At 35.5% G+C, this 19,323-nt stretch overlaps 2 protein-coding genes across 3 annotated transcripts in view; both read right to left on the reverse strand.

Moving 5' to 3' along the window:
- Window positions 1-19,323, reverse strand: part of LOC116162927 — a 318,902-nt gene that overhangs the window by 210,458 nt on the left and 89,121 nt on the right. The window lies entirely within an intron of this gene.
- On the reverse strand, window positions 6,580-13,077 carry LOC116179906 (nucleolar protein 4-like). Of its 2 annotated transcripts, none has more exons than XM_031499759.1 (9): window positions 12,932-13,077; window positions 8,533-8,607; window positions 8,244-8,386; window positions 7,932-8,075; window positions 7,674-7,880; window positions 7,474-7,620; window positions 7,240-7,418; window positions 7,014-7,192; window positions 6,580-6,953 (listed from the first exon to the last, which is right to left on the reverse strand). In XM_031499759.1, the coding sequence occupies exons 2-9, from the start codon at window positions 8,594-8,596 to the stop codon at window positions 6,799-6,801; spliced, it is 1,218 nt and encodes a 405-aa protein (XP_031355619.1). In that variant the 5' UTR covers window positions 8,597-8,607; window positions 12,932-13,077; the 3' UTR covers window positions 6,580-6,798. The 2 variants fall into 2 exon arrangements, with proteins under 2 accessions (XP_031355619.1, XP_031355618.1); XM_031499758.1 differs by having other exon boundaries at window positions 6,580-6,962; window positions 12,932-13,075.

The following is a 19,323-nucleotide window of genomic DNA, read 5'->3' on the forward strand; positions in this document are numbered from 1 at the left end:
AATTAAGGGATGACAGTACCTTGAAAAAACATAATTGGAGAAATAGGTCTGAAATACTTAAAATAATAATCAACTATTTGGTTAATTTCATAGCGCGTAGCTCACAATAATGCAAAACTAGTGCATAATTAAATTTCTATTTTAAAAGAGTGAAAAAACTTCATTTACTTGCACAAAAGGTTACAATGCACTGAAACATTTCAAGGACGTGTCATTGATCCTATAGTATTTCGCTATTTCATTATTCGCAACATTAAATTATGATTGATCTCGTACGACCTTTTTGCAGGCCATTCTAGCTATGGCCAAATCTATCAAAATGAACGCCGACACCAGGTTGATTCTTTAATTAGGCTCTTCGTTAATACAAATTTCGTAATGTGGTATTTGAAACCAATTTATTTCAACAAAGAACCTTTTTGGCGATTTTGACACGGTCGATTTAATTCGTCAAATCAAAAAAACAAGCAGTTTGTAATCAATTTTTATAATATTTAATTAAAAGTTGAAAATCAAACACATAATGCAATAATAAATTTTACCAGTAAAAATAAATTGAACCAGTTTTTTTAATCCAATTAATCCCGCTATCAGGACCTCTGATGGCAAGTATAGTGATGTCTTTTATGTGCTACAATACGACGGGGAATTTTCCTCATTTAAAATCGATGGGTAGCCCCAATAAATAATTATGTGTTTAATATCATTGCTAATTGAAAAACTAATTTCGTGGATATTAGGGGCATAAATGTCAAGAGTACCCTTACCGGTTTCCAAATGGTTCCTTCAGCCGCCTAAACGCAGGCAATCCATCATACCTCAAATCCGTTGAAGTGGGTATTTCTGCACTAACTACTACAACTAATGACAGTACGAAAATCGTTACATTCCTGTTCTTATAATAAAGGGTTCTTCAATATCGTTCCGTAAAAGCTAATTAATTTCTAGATAAGCAGGTGTTTTCGCGATATAAACAGGTGTTAGTTTATCTAAGACGTAATTGGAAGTTAGACGGCAAGGGGAGCCGGTCGTCTTTTCTAGTAGAAGTAGAAGGAGGTCTACCATTCGCAATAATGGACACGATTTTCTCCGAAAACCGTATAAAAATTATTGAAGTCCATTACGAGAATGGGCCCTCTTTTAAACCACATTTCGTAAATTGTGTGTACTTTGGGTGGTTCTAATAATACATCAGATGCAATTAACGATTTTAGGAAGAAATTTGTGTCGACTGGTTGTTCAGTACACGACATTTTATATCATCTGAACGCATTCGTGTCGGTTGTCCAAGTAAAATTTTGCATCTTTGTGAAAGTGTGGCTGAAGATCCAAATTTATCAATTCCACGACGTTCACAACGGTCCACAAACATCACAAAGCGGATTTCACGCACGGATTTAAGCCTAAATGGTGCAACTTATTTAAGAACTGAAGCGTCGAAAGCTTACTGATTTCAAAAATGAACAAGGTGCTGGATTTTCAGATAAATTAATCTTTTGTGAGGGTATGTTAATAAACAAAATGGTTGCATCTGGGCTTCAGAAAATCCAAACGAGGAAACCTTTAGATCCTGGTCGTGTCACTGTGTGGCGTGCTTTGTGGTATGGAGGTGGCATTGGCCCTTTTTTTAATTGAAGCAAACTGGTCCCTTAGAATTAATGAAGAGGCGTGGTACCTGAATGGCCTAATTGCAATGATATGGATATTCATGTCTTATGGATTTAAAACATGCCATACAAGCCTAGTAAGAATGATATATTGAGCACACAATTGGACGAATCCAAAGGTGAACCTTTAATTTCACGTGGCCGTGATATCAAATGGTCACCAAGATCATGTGGCTTGACTCGTCCATTGGATATACTTTTGGAGGGGCTGTGTGGAAGACAAAGTTTATACGAATAATCCAACAACAATTCAACACCTTTAAGCTTAAAGCACACTTGTCCGGACGGAATCGGTCCGGAACAGACCTCATTCATCGGAAAAAATCCGTTCAGGGCTGATTCCGTCCGGAAAAATGTGCTTCAAGCTTGGTCAAGAATTGATAGATTGTGATGGACTTTGCCTGACATGGTACTTTTCATTTACTTTTTCATTTTTAAAATTTCTTCACCACAATATTCAGAATAGGTTCTCTGCCCATGGTATGTGTTTTTTTACACTACCGAGTACTTTATAAGTTACTTTGTAGGATGGCAAGAGAGCTGTCTCGTTTACTGCGAGTCACAAAATCCGTCTTCTGTTTTTTTAAATGACCTGAGTGTCTCTTTGAAAAGTGCACGCTGTTTGCTTCCACGTTCCTTGTGAAGTGTTTCGAGCTGCCTCTTCAGTTTATTGGGTGTTGTTCTATCAGTAGACAGCGGCCAATACACGGTATCTTCAAACAAACAACGCAATACGAATTGTCTTCTCCACTATTCGGCACATTTTCGAGTTTTGTATTTACACCATCTCTTCTTGGATATTCAACGTCAAATTTTTGTTTGGTACAAATTTTTTTACCCTTGGGTTGGGCTATTACACGCCTTCGTACGTGGACCCTTGGATCTATTGTGCGTGCCCCATTATCTAATACCGAGAGAGGCAGTTTCTTAAAGGATCTGAGGATCTTCTCCGGCTGCCAGTTTCTGATCTGCAGAGGAGCTATTGCGGCCTCATGATCTTTGTCCGTGGACAGCCCCACACCACCAGAGGACGTGTTCCGCTGTCTCTTCCTCCTCAAGGCAGAGGGGATCTATGTATGTTATCCTCAGCTACCCCAATTTTGTTCAAAGCGGGCCGTGTCCAGTGTCCGTAGTTCATTTCTGCTGACCTGGTTTTAACCTTCTGGACATTGATTAGTTTCTTGGATCGTCTTAGTCCAGGGACGGACTTCCATAGACGTTTCTACTCTTTTCTTATCACTCCTCCAGCTAGGCTTGCTGGTGCGCCACAGTAGGGTTCCGGACCGATTTGGAGATATTTGGTGTTTGCCTCCTCGTTACCAGCTATCTCCTCATAACCTGGCACTCACACTAACACATATTAGAAGTAGTTGAATACCCTCTCAATGTTCAGAAATTTATTGACAGTCTGGTCTTTGAATATATTGAAAGGTCTAGTCTAGACTCTTTGATCTTCAACGGCAGGGGAAAGGATGCAGAACTCTTGAGTTGGTACGAGGGCGGTCGTGTTGCTTTAAAGGCTTCAAGAGCTTAATGGTGCTTTCATAAACGTTACCATTAATCGTGGTCCCTTTTGCCATTATTCAATAAGCAAAACGCTCTTATAGTGTCAAAATAAGATCGAGATCGCCATCAATTTTCCAGACGAAGACTAGGTTTTTGACTTTTTTGGTTGTGGCGAGCCCTTATATCAGCCTTCTGCATTGGTTCCTGTTTTGTAGCCTGTGACAATCCCTAAGAAATAACTTTCATCGTTCGCCTAAGTGTCCAAATGCTCCTGACAAATTTATATCCTCACCAGCACCGCTTTGGCGTAAGCTTCTTTTGCAAGTACTAGGATTTTGTTTGCGTCGATCAAACACCGCCTACGGTTTCATCGGGTTTTGCCCCAATCGGTCTTCCTGATCCTGGGTCGTCCCATCGAAATGCTTTCGATCAATATTTTACTCGAAAATAAGATGAGCCATTAGCACCGTACGCCTGTGTGTCATAGATAACTTTAGCAGAATTTCCCTCTTTGGTGAGGAGCTTATAACCGCGAGATGCTCTGAATTAAGTCCACTAATTTTTCGAAATGTTGTAGAGCCGTACAGAATTACGTCGGAGTATTTACTACACTATAATAGCAGTTATTTGACTTTTGGAGCGCTGAGTGATGCTAAGGATGTGGTGCAAAAAGACCAACCAGTTGATTGCGTCCGATACACATGGAAGTAGATAAAAATTTCTGGCGTTTTAGAGCCTTGTAGATATTTCCCAGAGTCTTAAAGGCTCTCCTAGTTTCAAGTGCGGAATTAGCTCAGTCGTATTTCAAAGCGTAGTGACGTGGTGCAGTCCCCTATAAATTAGGGTGGTCAACGGTCGACTCGCCACTGACTGACTGACAACTCACCATTCGTCAACGAAATATTTGTTCCTGTTTAATAGATAAAGATGTGAGCGACTTCCGGGATAGTATCGTGTCAATGTTGAACAAAAAGACTTTTCGTTCAACATCCTATTTCGGAAGTCGCTCGCATCTTAAGAAAAACATAGATTGTAAATTGACACAAGGTGTGCTGTGACCGGCAATCATACCTGGCGAGAGCAATATGTAAATTGTTTACGATTACACTTTTTACTTTTTAAATTATTTGACCCACCTCTGCTCTTGTGGTGACTAAAATTAATGGTATAACGGACTGGGCTAAAGACTGAAGGTCGTACATCGTGCGAAATAATACTGAGGTTTGTCCACAGTGTACAATTCGTCCCCGGATGAACAGTATGAGAGAAAGGTTGTTATTTGTGACTTTAGGCAAAACGCCCAATTTTGAAACAAAAGACTGAATGAGATCACCTTATTATTATACCTTGATTTGAACGAACAGTTTCCTTAAAAATCATTTTTAGTTTAAGTTGTAAATAATATTTTCTCTATTATTTAGGTGATTCGGGTACGCACTTTGTTATGTACCAAGGGATATTCGTCCCTGGAATGCATACTCCATAAAATTCGATCAATAACTCCCCAAAAGCGTATTTGCCCCAGGAGTATTCCCCAAAGGAAATTCGCTCGCGGAGTAGTTGCTTAACATTCGCTCACCAAAGCTCACCCTCCGAATATTCGTGGTCTAAGACATTCGCCTCAAGGATATTCACGTGTGTAAAAACTTGAAAGGAAGCTACTTCTTGGAATAGGGGTTACTGCATAGTCCTTTCAGTTTACAGGCGAGTGCAAGTATTTAAAAATTAACTTTAATTTAATGACTTTTGTTGTCTTCAAAGATTACCACAAGAACAACATAAAATATATGTAGACCAATGGCGTATATGTTACGGTGAAAGTTTCTAATGTGCCGATTATTCATAATCACTGGTGAATGTGATAAATTTGGGGTGCCTGTAGGGGAAAGGAATTGTCATATATGAAACTAATAAGATATTGAATTTAAAAAATCGTTCTGGAGGTTGTTTTCCTTCCCTCAATTATTCACATTGACTGGTTATGATTAATCGCCGCATTAATTACTTTGACGTAACATATATACTGCGTGATCAAAAATGATTGAGTTTTATGAATTCCTCTGAATTACGAATTTTAGGTTACCATATATTACCAATTTCACAGAAAATACTAAGTAAGTATTCAAATAATCTACACTCATTTTTGATCCAATTGTATTTATAAGCCAAACAGAAGCTGCTTTTCCGTTTATGGAAACAGAACAAGAGGACAATTTCAATTGTCTCGGCTAATAGCGTTGAATTTTTTTAATCTAACTTCCAAGTGTTTGCCTGGAATCATTTAGAAGACGTAATTAGTTGTTCAGAATTCAAGTCATATTGGAATAACAGAGGATCTGCGAAACAACTATGGGAGGCGAATAAATCAAATTTTACCCCTTCTTATTTGTAAATTTTGGAGGGGTAGACTGACAGGTGGCAGATCGGTAAATTTGGTTGTATGAATATTTTCTGTCATATCCAAATTGTTTTGACATTTTAGATCTTCTAAAAACAAGTTACTGAACGCTTTTGGATTACTCAAATTTCTGATGTGACATGCCGAACTGGAAAATCTTCAAACAAAATCATTACTTCGAATATTATGTCTTACACTTCATCACTTCAAATTTCTGATAAGATGCATGATGCGATACTTTTCCTCTAAATTAAATAAAGTATTTCAAGATAAAAGTTTTTCTTTTAATACTTCTAATGTACAACAATAAGTATTTATTATTATTACAGAAAAGAAATGTGGCAGTGATTCAGATCAAAATACAGTTTTAATGTTATATACATTGAGAAATACATTGGAATGTTGAAATATACATTTAGCTTACAATGATTACAAAAATCATTTAAATTTTTATCTATGAATATACACACTTATAACAATCACAGAAATTATTTGTTCAGATCTATTTATATGCAATTCCACAAGTTTTTATGTAGATCTTTTAAACAGCATTACTATTCTTATATGAATACTACAAAAACATGTTTTGAACTTCTGTTATCAAAATATCAAAAACATTCTCTATACCTTATAAACATCGAGTGTAAGTAACTAATGAAACAGAAGAATGTGAAATGTTATTTTGACGAAACTGTGCATTAGGTTAACACTCTTTTTTGAAGACACATTTATAATTAATGGCTACAATAAAACTAACAAATATGTCAATAGTTGCACTTATTACAAACATCGGCGATATAAAGTGAAATATTTACATTTTTCTTTGGTACATTAAAAAAAAACTCTGCATATAAATACATTTTCCCTGTATTAAAAGTATTTTTGTTACTTTAGGATCTTAATAAATAAATAAATATTATTTATTTAGGAAATTTCTTTGTACATTGTTTAGTTCCTCCAAAATCTTTTCAAGATATTAAAAAGCACCTATCTAGAATTTAGTCCAGCTTTTTTCTATCATCTCTTTATACACAACATTCACAGTTTTCAATCATTGAAACAATAAAAATCTACATCAAGCTATTCGATGTACAACATAATAAAGTAAGCCAGGTACATAGCATACACAGCAGTTCTAATCCCTTTCTTATCGTCTTTAAAGGATCACATATAGTCAAACCAAACGCACCTGTTGCCAGTCTGTAATGGATCTGAAGGTACAGTCAATTATTGTTGCTGCAACAGTAGCTGTTCTAATTCGTCCGCCGACCGAAGAAGGAATGCCGCCGATTCACGATACCCTGTTATCAGTTGTCGTACGGCCGCCATCTCTGTTGAGCTCAATTTGTGATTAAGTAATGGCTTCTGTTTCATACTTAAGTCTGTAGGGCCTAAAGTTCGTTTAGTATTAAACATGGAATGGAAATGACTTAAATACTTGCCATTTGTTAAAAGTCCACCGCCTGTATTGAAGGGTTGGCCGGGGAAGAGAGGATAAGGACCTGCTCGTTGAAAGGCCTGAGAAAAATTAGGTCTGTACATCGCCGTGGGTGCCGTTCCTGGGGATGTCGATATGCCCATACCATTTAAAGGCGCCGTTGACAATCCCGCGTTAGACACACTAAAATAAAAATAGTTTGGTTGGAAGGATTGGGGGTTAGTGCTTACCTAAGACCTGTTGGTTTAATGTCGGGCGTTAATGACATTCCCTTAGAAATTGAATTTGTCGTCGTGGATGCAGTGGTTGAAGAAGGGAAAACACTTGACGCGGTATCTACTTCTAATTTTACTGGTGTATTTCCTGGTAAGTCTATACTTCTACTAATGGCCGCTGTGGTGTCTGTCGCCTGCAAAATTTACAAAACGTTACCATGGGATCCAATCGCAAACAGTCATACTAACTGTAGCACCCGGAAGTAGAGGCATAGGTTGACTCACTGGCTCAAGTCCTAAACGCATCCTTTTGGCATTATGACTCTCATTTTCACACGCGCTTGCCAAGATTTGTTCCGCTTGCACAGACGTTAAATGGGCTGGGGTTGGTCGAGTCTACAAAGAACTGTGATAAAAAGTGTTATTCTAATCCGAATGGCCACAATTACAGAATCCCAAGGCGAATTTGGATCCCTCGCTCGTTTATTTCTCCTGCATGATTTTAGGTAGGTACGTATTCGTTTTCGCGCACGTTCCGCGAATTCGGGAAACTGCCTTGTGCACGAATCAATAATCGCTTGAATTTTTTCTTTCGGTTGTTTACTAATAGGTACCATTCTATCTAAGTTTTCGTCAACGAACAGTCTTACAAACATCTAAAAGAGGAATGGTGAGTAAATGTACGCAAAGTTATAGAATAAACTAACATTAAACGCTTTAAGTCTTTCGGGGTCGTGCGTTTGTGTGTCAATTTTGTCATCGCTTTCATCGTCGTCGTCGTCTTCGTCTTCTTTGTTTCCACTAGAACTCGTTTCGTCATGAGCCGACCCTGCATCGGCATTGACTGGACTCTAAAAGTGCATAATTGATTCTACATAAGGAAGTTAAATAGATCCTTAATTTATTTTATCGTTTAGCAATGAATATAAACGTGATTAACTTTTAAAGTATAAACAAGGTTCTTTCTAACATTCTGCTTGCAAATTATGACCAATTTCAAGGATTAACTAAACACTTACAGATTGATCTCTTGGAACTGGTGGCGTAGCTTTGCCTTTTGACAAGCCTAAAGCCGAATGATATTGCGCCCATAACCCGGCCATTTCTTCTCCTCCCGGAATCGATGTGAGATCTGGTAGGTCGCCGCTACCATTGCGACTTCCTAAACATATACAACGTGGTAATGTTGTGAAGAAATTGCGCGATTAGATTCGATGATGAAGTGTTGGAAACGATGTGAAATAAATATGAACAATTTAGAAGAAAATTAAGGAGAAATTTAATAAAGCCAATTAAAAAAATTGTTACCTTGAGTCTGGTTGTGGTAGTTCCATGCCAAGAGCATCAACTTGAGCTTGTCGGTGTCTTTCATAGCCCCGGTCCCTGCACAGCCAATGACGCCACGCATTATTAGCAGGGTTGGTTTCACAAAATGTGTTTTTTTTTAAGGTTGACATTCATTCTGCACATCATACAATTTTAATCCACAGTCATTATAGCAGGATCGTAACCCATACATTTATTTATGTGATGACGGTAAGGTGACTCAATTTTAATGTTTTCAAGTACATACTCCAACATTTAAACATTATCCAGACAATAACAGAGTGAATTCGTGTCACCAAATGAAAAAATGGTATCTAATTATTGTAGTAACTTTATGTTTTGCATAATATTACTTAATTAGAAAATGAGACTAATTTATTACACTAATGAGACTTTTCTTGCAACTAAAAATTAGTCAATAAAATACGCTAGTAATTTACTACGACTGGGGCTAATTTAAATTAACAAACGGGGAAAATAGTCAATCAATTCGCCAAAGCCTGAGAATATTACTGCGTTTAAATATGCACTCAAAGCGTAAAATTTGTGTTAGCCACTCACAACTCAAAACTACAGGAGAGTGTTTCAGTTCACTTACTTTTAGAACAATGAACAAATTATAGGCAATGAAGATAAAAGCTACACACTTGTGGTCAAGAGCCGTGTAATCTTTTATATAATTACTTGTATAAAATCCAAAGAAGATCTAACCGAGCGTGGCTTTATGTACACAAATTATCAAAAATGTGTTGTTTCATTCCAAGCCTCTTTGTTTACCCCAGTTGTTTCTACAGGTAGACGTATGTCATGGTTTATTTCTATTTACAACAAACGTATTATTCATGAAATCATTATTGCCGGCAGTCGCTTATTTATGAAGGTTGGTCGCATTTCGTAATTTTTATATCATATCTGAGTTTGGATGTTTTAAGTGAGCTTCTTGGTTTTTGAAAATATCTCGTAAAAACCATTTTTCTTCTGCATTTCACAACACTGCAATTAACCCCATAAATATCGTCAGAAAAAAACTCGGACTGTATTTTAAATTTTGGTGTCGTGCATTTACTTACTTCTTTTTTAGGAAATTTTCTTTTACGGGTAAATATTGAGTACTTTGGTTTTGTCACTATATCCATTTACAATAGCTAAATTCACGAACTAGCAGACCACATTTTGAACCTTCAAACGTATTTTTGGATTGGTTTTGGTGTTTTCAATCACTACATTTTCTTGACATGCTTATAACTTGTGCACAAAAAAGTATAGCACATCCTCGTTTATAAAATTACAAGTTTTGTAGCTCCTAGCTTGAGCATACGTAGCTATAGCGTTTTTTTTACATCAAAATTTCATCAAATGTCGACGTAAGATCATTTAAGTAACGTTTAAAATACTTTTTTTATCCGTCCCTACGTGCGTGTCTACGTACACCAAGATAGCAGCTCGACCGATATTGTTTGTTGTTGTTGTTGTTTGTTGTTTGGAAACGAAACATAACGCGCCAGATTTTTGAAAATAATTTTTTGGAACACATAAAAATTGCGCCAGGTTTTTTTTACCAAAAATAACTAAGAAAAAATCTCAAATAAAAACCAAAATATTTTTTTGCCGTCGGATGTAAGGTCATACAACTTTTTTTCAAATTAGCAACCTAGAACTGTTTGAGTTATTTGAAAGAAATCATTTCTCTTTGTAAAATTTGAGATAAGATTTATTACAAAAATCTTGGGAAACAATTTTAAATTCTCCGACATCCAGTAACTTAGTGCGCGGTTAATATTTAGGATGAGTGATTGCTTAAGAAGTTCGGTCGTTTTCTTTTTAGTTCTAATGTGAAGAACTTAAGATAATATAACATTTGTTAAAATAGTGTACCTACATGTGTATATAATGCAATTTTTATCATTAATTTTTACTTATTATTAAATGTACTGGCAAATAACCCTGGGCTATTACACGTAATTAGGAAAACGCACACGCAGTGGCCATTATATTTTGTGAAATCGGAAAATTATAATTTTTAATGATTTGCGCAATTGCGATTTTGACAAAATATATTTTAGGTCTTAGTAAAGGTTCTATATATGTATCAAACTTCGTTCAATTCGATTTAGTCATAATATGGAAAAACGTCAAGAATTAACAGTTTTTTTTGTTTCTTGATACACTTCGATTCTACCCAAAAGCTCTTCAGCTCTTCCTTTTATGTCTAAGAATATGTGTACCAAATTTGATTCCGATCGGTTCAGCCGTTTAGTACGAAATGAGAGTTCAGACAAACAGACCGTCAGACATCATCGAGATTTTGTTTGATTCACATTCTTAGTGCTTCGAAACGTGTATTTTCGTCAAAAAATAGGGCGGGGTGGATAATTTTTTACTCCAATGCAATATGTATCTCTCTTTACTAATTTGCGGGTAGTAAAAAAGTGTTTACTATGAGGGTCCTAATTTTTGTAGTAAGTAGGTATTTCAAATATATTTAGCGCATTTTTTTTAACAATTAAAAAATATGCTTTTTCGGACCCACTTCTGTGGTTTTGAACTACTTTTAAGGGATTTTTTTGCAATAGCTAGCCTATACATTGAAGGTGTGCCAGGTAGCCATGAGTGACAGGGAGCATTCGTTTATCTTCGTATTCTAATTAAAGGTCTGAACAAAAAGAACTGTTTCTACCGCCTTCTTCCTCACCCCTTATCAAAATAGGGGGCTCGTAGAGGGGGGAGGGGATCTTGTTTTATCCTTCGTAGTACTCTAATGCAAGGTCTCAACGAAATTAATCAATTTCTACCAACCATAGTCCCCCTTCTCGACTCCTTATCGCAAACGGCTGTAATTCATTTACCTATATTTCATGAGCGAATTCTTGGAGAAGACTCACAAAGGGCGGTTGGGATGTTGGGAGAAATATATCGGGGCTCCAAGTTCACACAGTTCAAAGTATTTGATATTAATCAGTAAATCTAGGGAGGAAAATTCTATCAAATTCAATTAAGAAAATATAATCATGCCATTAAAAAAATTTAAATCAACTATTAGTAGCCTCTGAAAATAATAACTTAAAAATTATGGTCGTTTTGTAGTATTTTTGCGGTCATTGAATATGGTTTTTGTTGTATTGAATTTGGACAAAAACTGTGGGCGCTACTGCAGCATTTTTTAAATTACATCCTGTAGATTATGTAAAACAGTTTTTTTTACAAAATGTGAATCTATTTTTTTGGCGAATATATGACCCGTGCTGAAAAATGAGCTTTTGCCTTATGATTAAAAAACATTACCGCATCAGGGCGCATAATAGAGGTCTTCAACATAAGCTACTCCGACGTAGTCTTTGTCTTTAAATGGAATTGTGAAAGCTGTTATAATAAAGATTCCATAAACACACACAGTATGTCCCTGCATGGACTGAATAAGAACACATTTTGCGAATCAGCTAATCTCAAAACCACCAATTCTGAAAGAAAAACGGAAACGGAAAATAACACTCAAAAGTGTGAAACGGTTTGAAGTAAATTTTTGTGTATTTTCCAATTTTCTCGGATGTTTCAGAATATTCAAATTGTTGCTTTAGTTGGCGGCTTTGAGACGAGAAAAAAATGTATAAAGACTAATATCCTGAGTTTCACACTTTTTAACATTGGAAATGTTCACGATTTCGTATATGGGTACAAAGTTCCGAGTTTCGTTCAAGGCCAAAAGACAACGGCGTCGCATCAAATGACGATTGTACAGTCCTCGCCGCGATCGGCAGGTTGAGAAATCGAGACGATCAAGGGATAGTTTTACCATCGGATGAATTTTAATTCAGGTGATTGCTCGTTTCTCTTTATCATTGTGTATAATACAACATTTTGTTTTACAGCAGTTATATATCGCCATATCATTTGTTTTCTGATTTAATATCCACTTTATTGATGTTTGGCCTTTTTTTAAATTAAATAATTGAAGCAGCGGCGACCAACTTCTACTAAGGACCTTGTAGCGCTAGGAATCAAATGCATTGGAGTGATTCAAATAATTAAAATACCAGCATAGCACGTTGTTGGAATGTTCGATACAAGAATATTCAATTACGGAACAATACTAAAACTAAAAATGCACATACTTGGTGAAAAGACATGCAATCGTTACTGTCTGGAACGATTGTAAACTGTGAATGGCTAAAATAAATAGACCAACCCTGCTACAATTACCATTCATAAACGGGAAAATTTGGTAGAACTTTAATGACTAAGACACAAGGTACGCCCAATTAAAAAAATAATAGAACACGTTAATGAATGAGTGTATAATAAAATGATGGGTTATTAAAACAGGTGTTGAATGTAACAGTCGTGAAAATCGTTATTATTCATAAACATGTACTTAAGAACATACCGCTGAAATGATCTTCTTCGTTCGTCGAGTCTGATGGTTCCGGAGTCGCCAAGTTCTCCTGAAACGAAAACACGATCTTAGTCCATTAAATCGAAAAGAACGTGCAAATAGTTTTGACCTCTTCATTTTCTAGCTTTGCAAAAGAGGAACAAGACAAGCAAACGTCGGTCGTTACGCTTCGAGTTGTTTAACTTGAAAGTGCTCGCTATAAATACAGGATACAATAACGTAATTATAATTTTAAATTAGCAGCTACTTGTATTCGTTTTTCAATATTCATTTAACTACAGTTGTTTTTTGCAAAAGAAGCATTAGATCTAACGCTTCGATTAGCTATACGCATCCTTAAAATTATGTAATTATTATACGCATTATTGCAGGATACACGCGGAGCACCCCAAGTATAATTTTTGCATATAACGATATTAAACACGCTCCTGCAATTAATTACACTCATCGGCATCAGATAACGAAGAATATTTTTCTTTAGTTATCGCGTTTTAAGTGAAAACACTGTTTTATTGCAATAATTTTAACCACTACATTAGACAGCACTTAAAAAGTTTAGATTGCGAAATACATTCGAACGATCAGTGGTGAAAACAGGCTGGCTAAACGAACGGTTAATTTAACGTTGATAATTCACGGTTAATCAATGCTACAACTTCTGTGGGTCAGATAACAGACGGAAGTGGCCGTAATTTGCAATTTGTTTTCTTCAATTTGCGTATCCACAATTCCAACATGAAACGAATCGATATATATTTTTTCGTTTTATTCGCTATTCTCCTTTTCTCTTTTTGGTGTGATCTTGTATGTTAAACCGGGATATCGCAAAACAAGACAAGAGGTAACAAATTCGATCTCTTAGAATATTTTTCCCTAAGAAAATCCTCTGTTGAAGATTGAATGTGAATTTCCTTGACGAGTTTCGTGGGAGAATGTGAGAAGAAATTTTTCACGCAGAGGAATATTCGGTGAATCAAGGACTATGGTTTTTTTGAGGCGAAAATTCGAAAAGGTGGGATATTTTTGTAGCAAATATTTATTCTTGAAAAGCGTTTTTTATGTGGGCAAGTAAACCACTACAGAATATTCCTCAGCAAATATTACCAAGTCCAGGGCTAATTTTATCGGAAGGCGCAAATATGAAAAGGGACACATTTTGAAAGCACTCACTTATTCTTAGAGCGAACAGCGAATCCCCGAAAACTAGTTTTTGCAAATTATTCTAGATATTTTCCGCCGAGGCCTTCGATAAGCGCGGAATACATTGCTGTATTTTCTTTATCCTTCAATAAGCTGTGGAGAATGTTGTATTAAAGGTAACTCGAAACTTTCCCCATGAAACTGGGTGAATGTGATATAAAAGTAAGTAAGTAAAAGTAAGTATGGGGAAGGTTCTGAGTCAACTTTCATTCAACATTATTCATTCGAGAAGTATCAATTTGATCAGATTATCAAAAATAGATGATTTTTTTACCTTTGAAGGTTTAAAAAAACTTCTTCGTCGATGATAATGAAAGTGAAATCAATATACCGTGGGTCTTCTAACTAGAAAAGATCAATGTTTGTGTATATTTATTTTGGTTGCATCATTTGATCAGCGTGAGCGCGCTTAAATGGATTTTACCACGAAAGCATTGGGGTCAAAAGTACAAAACGTTCATCGCGTTTACAGTGACAGTTACGATAAAAACAAGTTTATTAACCAAATTTGTGCACCTCTTTTGTTTATACGGGGTGAAATAAGATTCTGGATTAAACGGCAACAGGTAAAAAGTTTAAAGACGTGTTTAAAGTGCTTTTGCTAGATGTTAAAGCCCTAAGTACTCAAGGGGAAGATTAACATTTCCATACTGCGAAACATAGATAAATTTTTCCAGTGAGTAAACAAAATTTCAACTACTAAATTTTGAGAAACCTGAAGCCCAGTTTGATCCTGCTTCAAACCGTCAACCATCTTTCAAAATTCACTTACAACGAGTAGTCAAATTATAGGATACAAAAAGGTCAGTTATATTGCACAAGGCGTTCCGCCATCCAATTTTGTGAATTGTTACTACCTTTCAAATAATAAAATCGACTGTAATTTGGAGAAAACTTCGACTCATCGATAAACGTAAGTTATCTGCAATTTTTGCATTATATATTTTGGATCGGCTCACGAAAGTTTATTCCGTGAACATCTGATTCGTATATTTTTTATGAATGATAAGCGAACCCAAATAAAAGATATTGGAATTTTAAGTTCATTAATGCAATTTTTTGTGTGGGTATTAAAAAATTTTTCATCAAATCAGAGCAATAGGTTTTCATTTTCAGATTATAAGGGAAAATAAAGAACCCACTTTCCGCAAGGTAAGAGTCATTAAAAGTTTATTTATTACTGAGCCAGTAAAATTGTTACCATCAGTGCCGTAGAGAATAAAATTTATTTTATGCACTTTCAACTCCTGTAAATGTAACTAAAACGTCTGCTGTCAAAGAACATTTTTGTTCTTTTTGGAATGTAAGAAGATTAAAATAGTGTGTCACTTGCCATATCCAAATTGTAGGGGTTTGACCACAGCGATAGTGAGCGAGTAGTGTTGTTAATGGGAAGTCCCTTTCGACCAAAAGTCTAAAGTCGACACACCACAAATGTATAGAATTTCGTGCCATCCTACATTATTTTTATTACCTACAAAGATCTACGTATAATTAAAATTGCTACATTGCGTTAGGTAAAAATCTCTTAATAACGGAACCAAACAAAATACAGGATGCGGATCGTTCTGGCTAGACGAGACAGAAGACGCATAACTTAGTAGTTGAAGAAGTAATAAAAAGACCATGTAACCATGTAGCAGCTTTTACTGGCAGAGCAGCGGAACTTTAGACAGCTTCCAGCAATGCGGTACATGTTTATACATCGGGACCTTAACCTCTCCCTAAAAAATACACAAAGGCAAACTGTAATGATAATGATAGAGTGTACATGAAATGATGCACATTACGCTACAGTTCTCAATTATCTCTCAAATGCGCCGCTTGTGAAATAATGAAAAAGAAAATAACTGGATATTGCTATTTTTTCAATTGACAATAAGAAGCAAAATAACGACGTTCCCATGCGATTCTTTACCAAAGCGGGAAATTGTTACTTTTTTCACCGAAGGCGCCATCTGCTCGTCGCGTACACACGACGTTCAGTCGCAAAAATATTTCGACGCCGAAGGTTTTATTTACCTCGTAAAAAACGCGAATAAATTTAGGACTAAAAATTTGTCTCCCGTGCTTTCCGGTGAAAATTGGAAATACATCCGGTTTTCTTATGTGCAAAGGAGTCACGAACTTCCATTAAATATTACCTCTCACCGAACACCTGTTTGATTCAATAATACATTTTCGATTCGTATCGCATGTGAAGTAAATTAAAAATTACACTCGCAATTTCAAGTGGCATAAAACTGAAAAGGATGATATTAAAACGTAAATAGGATATGTATATGTCTTGACATGCGTGATATGCTAAGATTGTGGATTATTTTGCAGGCGGAGGGTCAATGGACACCAGACAGAAGATGTGGACATCAGGATGTGTAGCTAAAGTTAATGTATGTACTGTCTGTTTAAGCTTCGTTTCATTTTAGCGTATATGTGCAACGTAAATAGATTAAGTTTTCATTTACCAATACAAACGCTCACAATTAATAATTATTTATAGTTTCCTTAATGATTTATGTAAAATCTGGTCTTTTTCCACAGGAATTTACTACTACATTTCTCTTACCTTATAAAGAGCTTGCGCAGGTATCGGTAATATCAACTTCGCGGGTGATCATCACGTTTCTTGGTGCCAACTTTTGCGATTTGGCGAACGATAGCATCTTGTTAAAAACTTACAGTAAACTTAACAGAACAATGAAATTTACAGTAAAATCATCATACAATCGTTTCGTATTTCAACAGTTGCACAATATAATCGAATTCAATATTACCGCAATTAAAGAAACGCCAAATTCTTCAGAATACCCTGTACAAAGTTATAAGCTACACAAAACCGTTGAATAAAGAATCTGAATTTATTATTCAATGACAAAACTATAAATACATAGAAGAAAGTCATTGATATAGAAACATAATGAAAATGCATATGAAACATAATCATTATACACTAAATGACGATTAGACCTTGGACAATTGCTTACCTTACGTGTAATTAGCGAAATCAGGGATTAAACTAATGGCATAACCAGCGAAATTAGCTTGTCTTAACATGAAAGCAGTTTCCACTTGAGAGTCGGTGGCGTGTGGAGCTAGTGATTAATGTGATTTAAATTAATGCCTAAACAAGCGCAGTTGAAATAAAATTTTGCCCCCTCCCTGAAAATAAAATATTTAAAAAATCAAATTGGCACGAATTTGCGTCGATTTTAGTCTGTTTCTGCCAATTATTGACATCAAAACAATAACACCCATAATTATAATTTATATAATAATATACTATAAATTAGAAAACCCTCCGTGTATCCTTATATATTATGGGTAATTGCGCTCTCCATAATATAATGAAAATATTATACAAACTGGAATAAAGTATACCTTTAGCGCATTACTTTTCTGCAGCGGTGCACTTTTGAAATGTCGTTTACCAGCAATTTAACATTTTGAAAATTTAAACGCAATTTTTAACGCAGCTTTTTTAAAGTCAGCCCATTTTTTTCATTCTCAGCGACTCGCAAGAAAATCAAAAGAAAAATAATATGTTGTGCATATCGATTTTTCACCTATCACTGTAATATGTAGTAGGGTAGGTCAGGTTTTATATTATTATTGCTATATAAAATCACTTTTCTTCAAGGAGAGATTAAATTTGTAGTTACAATTTGAAACTATCGTGCAAAAACACAAACGGGCAACAATTGCATTTTGAAACTGATAACTAGTATCCTTACGCGCCATATGAAAGTCGCCCATAATTGAAGATAGATAAACGAGAAGATAACAGTAGTTTAACGCTTCTTATAAGGTCCAAAATTATAGTTTATTATTAGTAAACAAAGCCAATTAACTTGTCCGATAACGCCTTTTTACAAAACATCTGAACAGATAAACCTTTTATCGATATTACGATTAAATGTGCCCAAATATGTGATGCCCACTAAGTACAACAAACAGCATTAAATGACATTTTACATAGAGGATGTCCCGACTGCTATTTCCAATGTTTAAACTGAAATTACGTTAACTATAACACGTAAATTTTTAACTACACAGTGGCCCGCTCTCATCTTCGGCACTTTTTCAACGTAATGAACGACACCCCCTGCAGTTTACACAACAGTATATAATATATTTAAAGTACTTACTTAAAAATATTGCAAGCCGGTTGCTAAAATTTTCATCATTGATCTCATAAAGTATCGTAAAGTACCTATACTTACTTACTCGATCTAAAACTTTCGCTACTTAATATAAATATAAACCAATATGCGTAATGAATACCATTGTTTATGTTTAATAATTGAATAATCAATGCCAGTACGGTACCCTGTTTATATTTCTTGGTGTATGAAGTCCGCGCGACTTCGACACAATTGTGACGTTTTCCATAATTTTTTAGAATGTAAATAAGTTGCAATCTATTGTTTTAATTTAGTTCTGGTTGTATAAGAAATTTTAAATTTTGCCAATAATAGAATCGTTGCGATTTGAACCAGGAAATCCGGAAGAACTCCAAATTTGCTATTGTAAATAGCCTAAAGGTGCTATACAAAAGTTTTTACAGCATCACCATTTTGTTTACATCAAACTTCTTGTTTCTTTTGAGAATTGGGACAAGGACGGTTATCGGTACCCAATCGCGGAACAATGCGTTAATTGAGGGGACTGCTAGTAGAACTTACACTGTGTCTAGAAAAAAGTAGGTATAGCAATCTGAAAATGAAATTAATTATTAAGACTTGTGGGCCTTAAATACCGTTTCAATTCCAATTATCGAATTTGTCTTTCCCAAAATTCAATAATTTGAATCATAACATCCCAAATATGAAATATGGTACTACATATCTAGTTCCTGATCACCAAAGAAGTAAGTTTTGCATTTTCCCCTAAAGAGATTGGACATCCTCTTCAAAACCGGCAAACAAAACTTACCTTTAAGTTTGGGAGCTTGAAGATTGTAGTAAAAGTTGAAATGTAGAATTTGTTGCAACAATTTTTTGCTGTTCCTTTTTCCCTAATGACCAGAGCTAATGTAAGGTGTTTTCAACTGTAACATGATTTTATCACCGAGTAATTATGGTACACCATGTCGTGCGATTCAATTTTCAATTAGACAGGCAAGCTTTAGGTAATCAATCATATTGAGACACTAAGGATCACAAAGGTAGATTTGGTTTCCAACA

This window comes from Photinus pyralis, unplaced genomic scaffold (genome assembly GCF_008802855.1).
Source record: "Photinus pyralis isolate 1611_PpyrPB1 unplaced genomic scaffold, Ppyr1.3 Ppyr1.4_LG1, whole genome shotgun sequence".
NCBI classification, from domain to species: Eukaryota; Metazoa; Arthropoda; class Insecta; order Coleoptera; family Lampyridae; genus Photinus; species Photinus pyralis.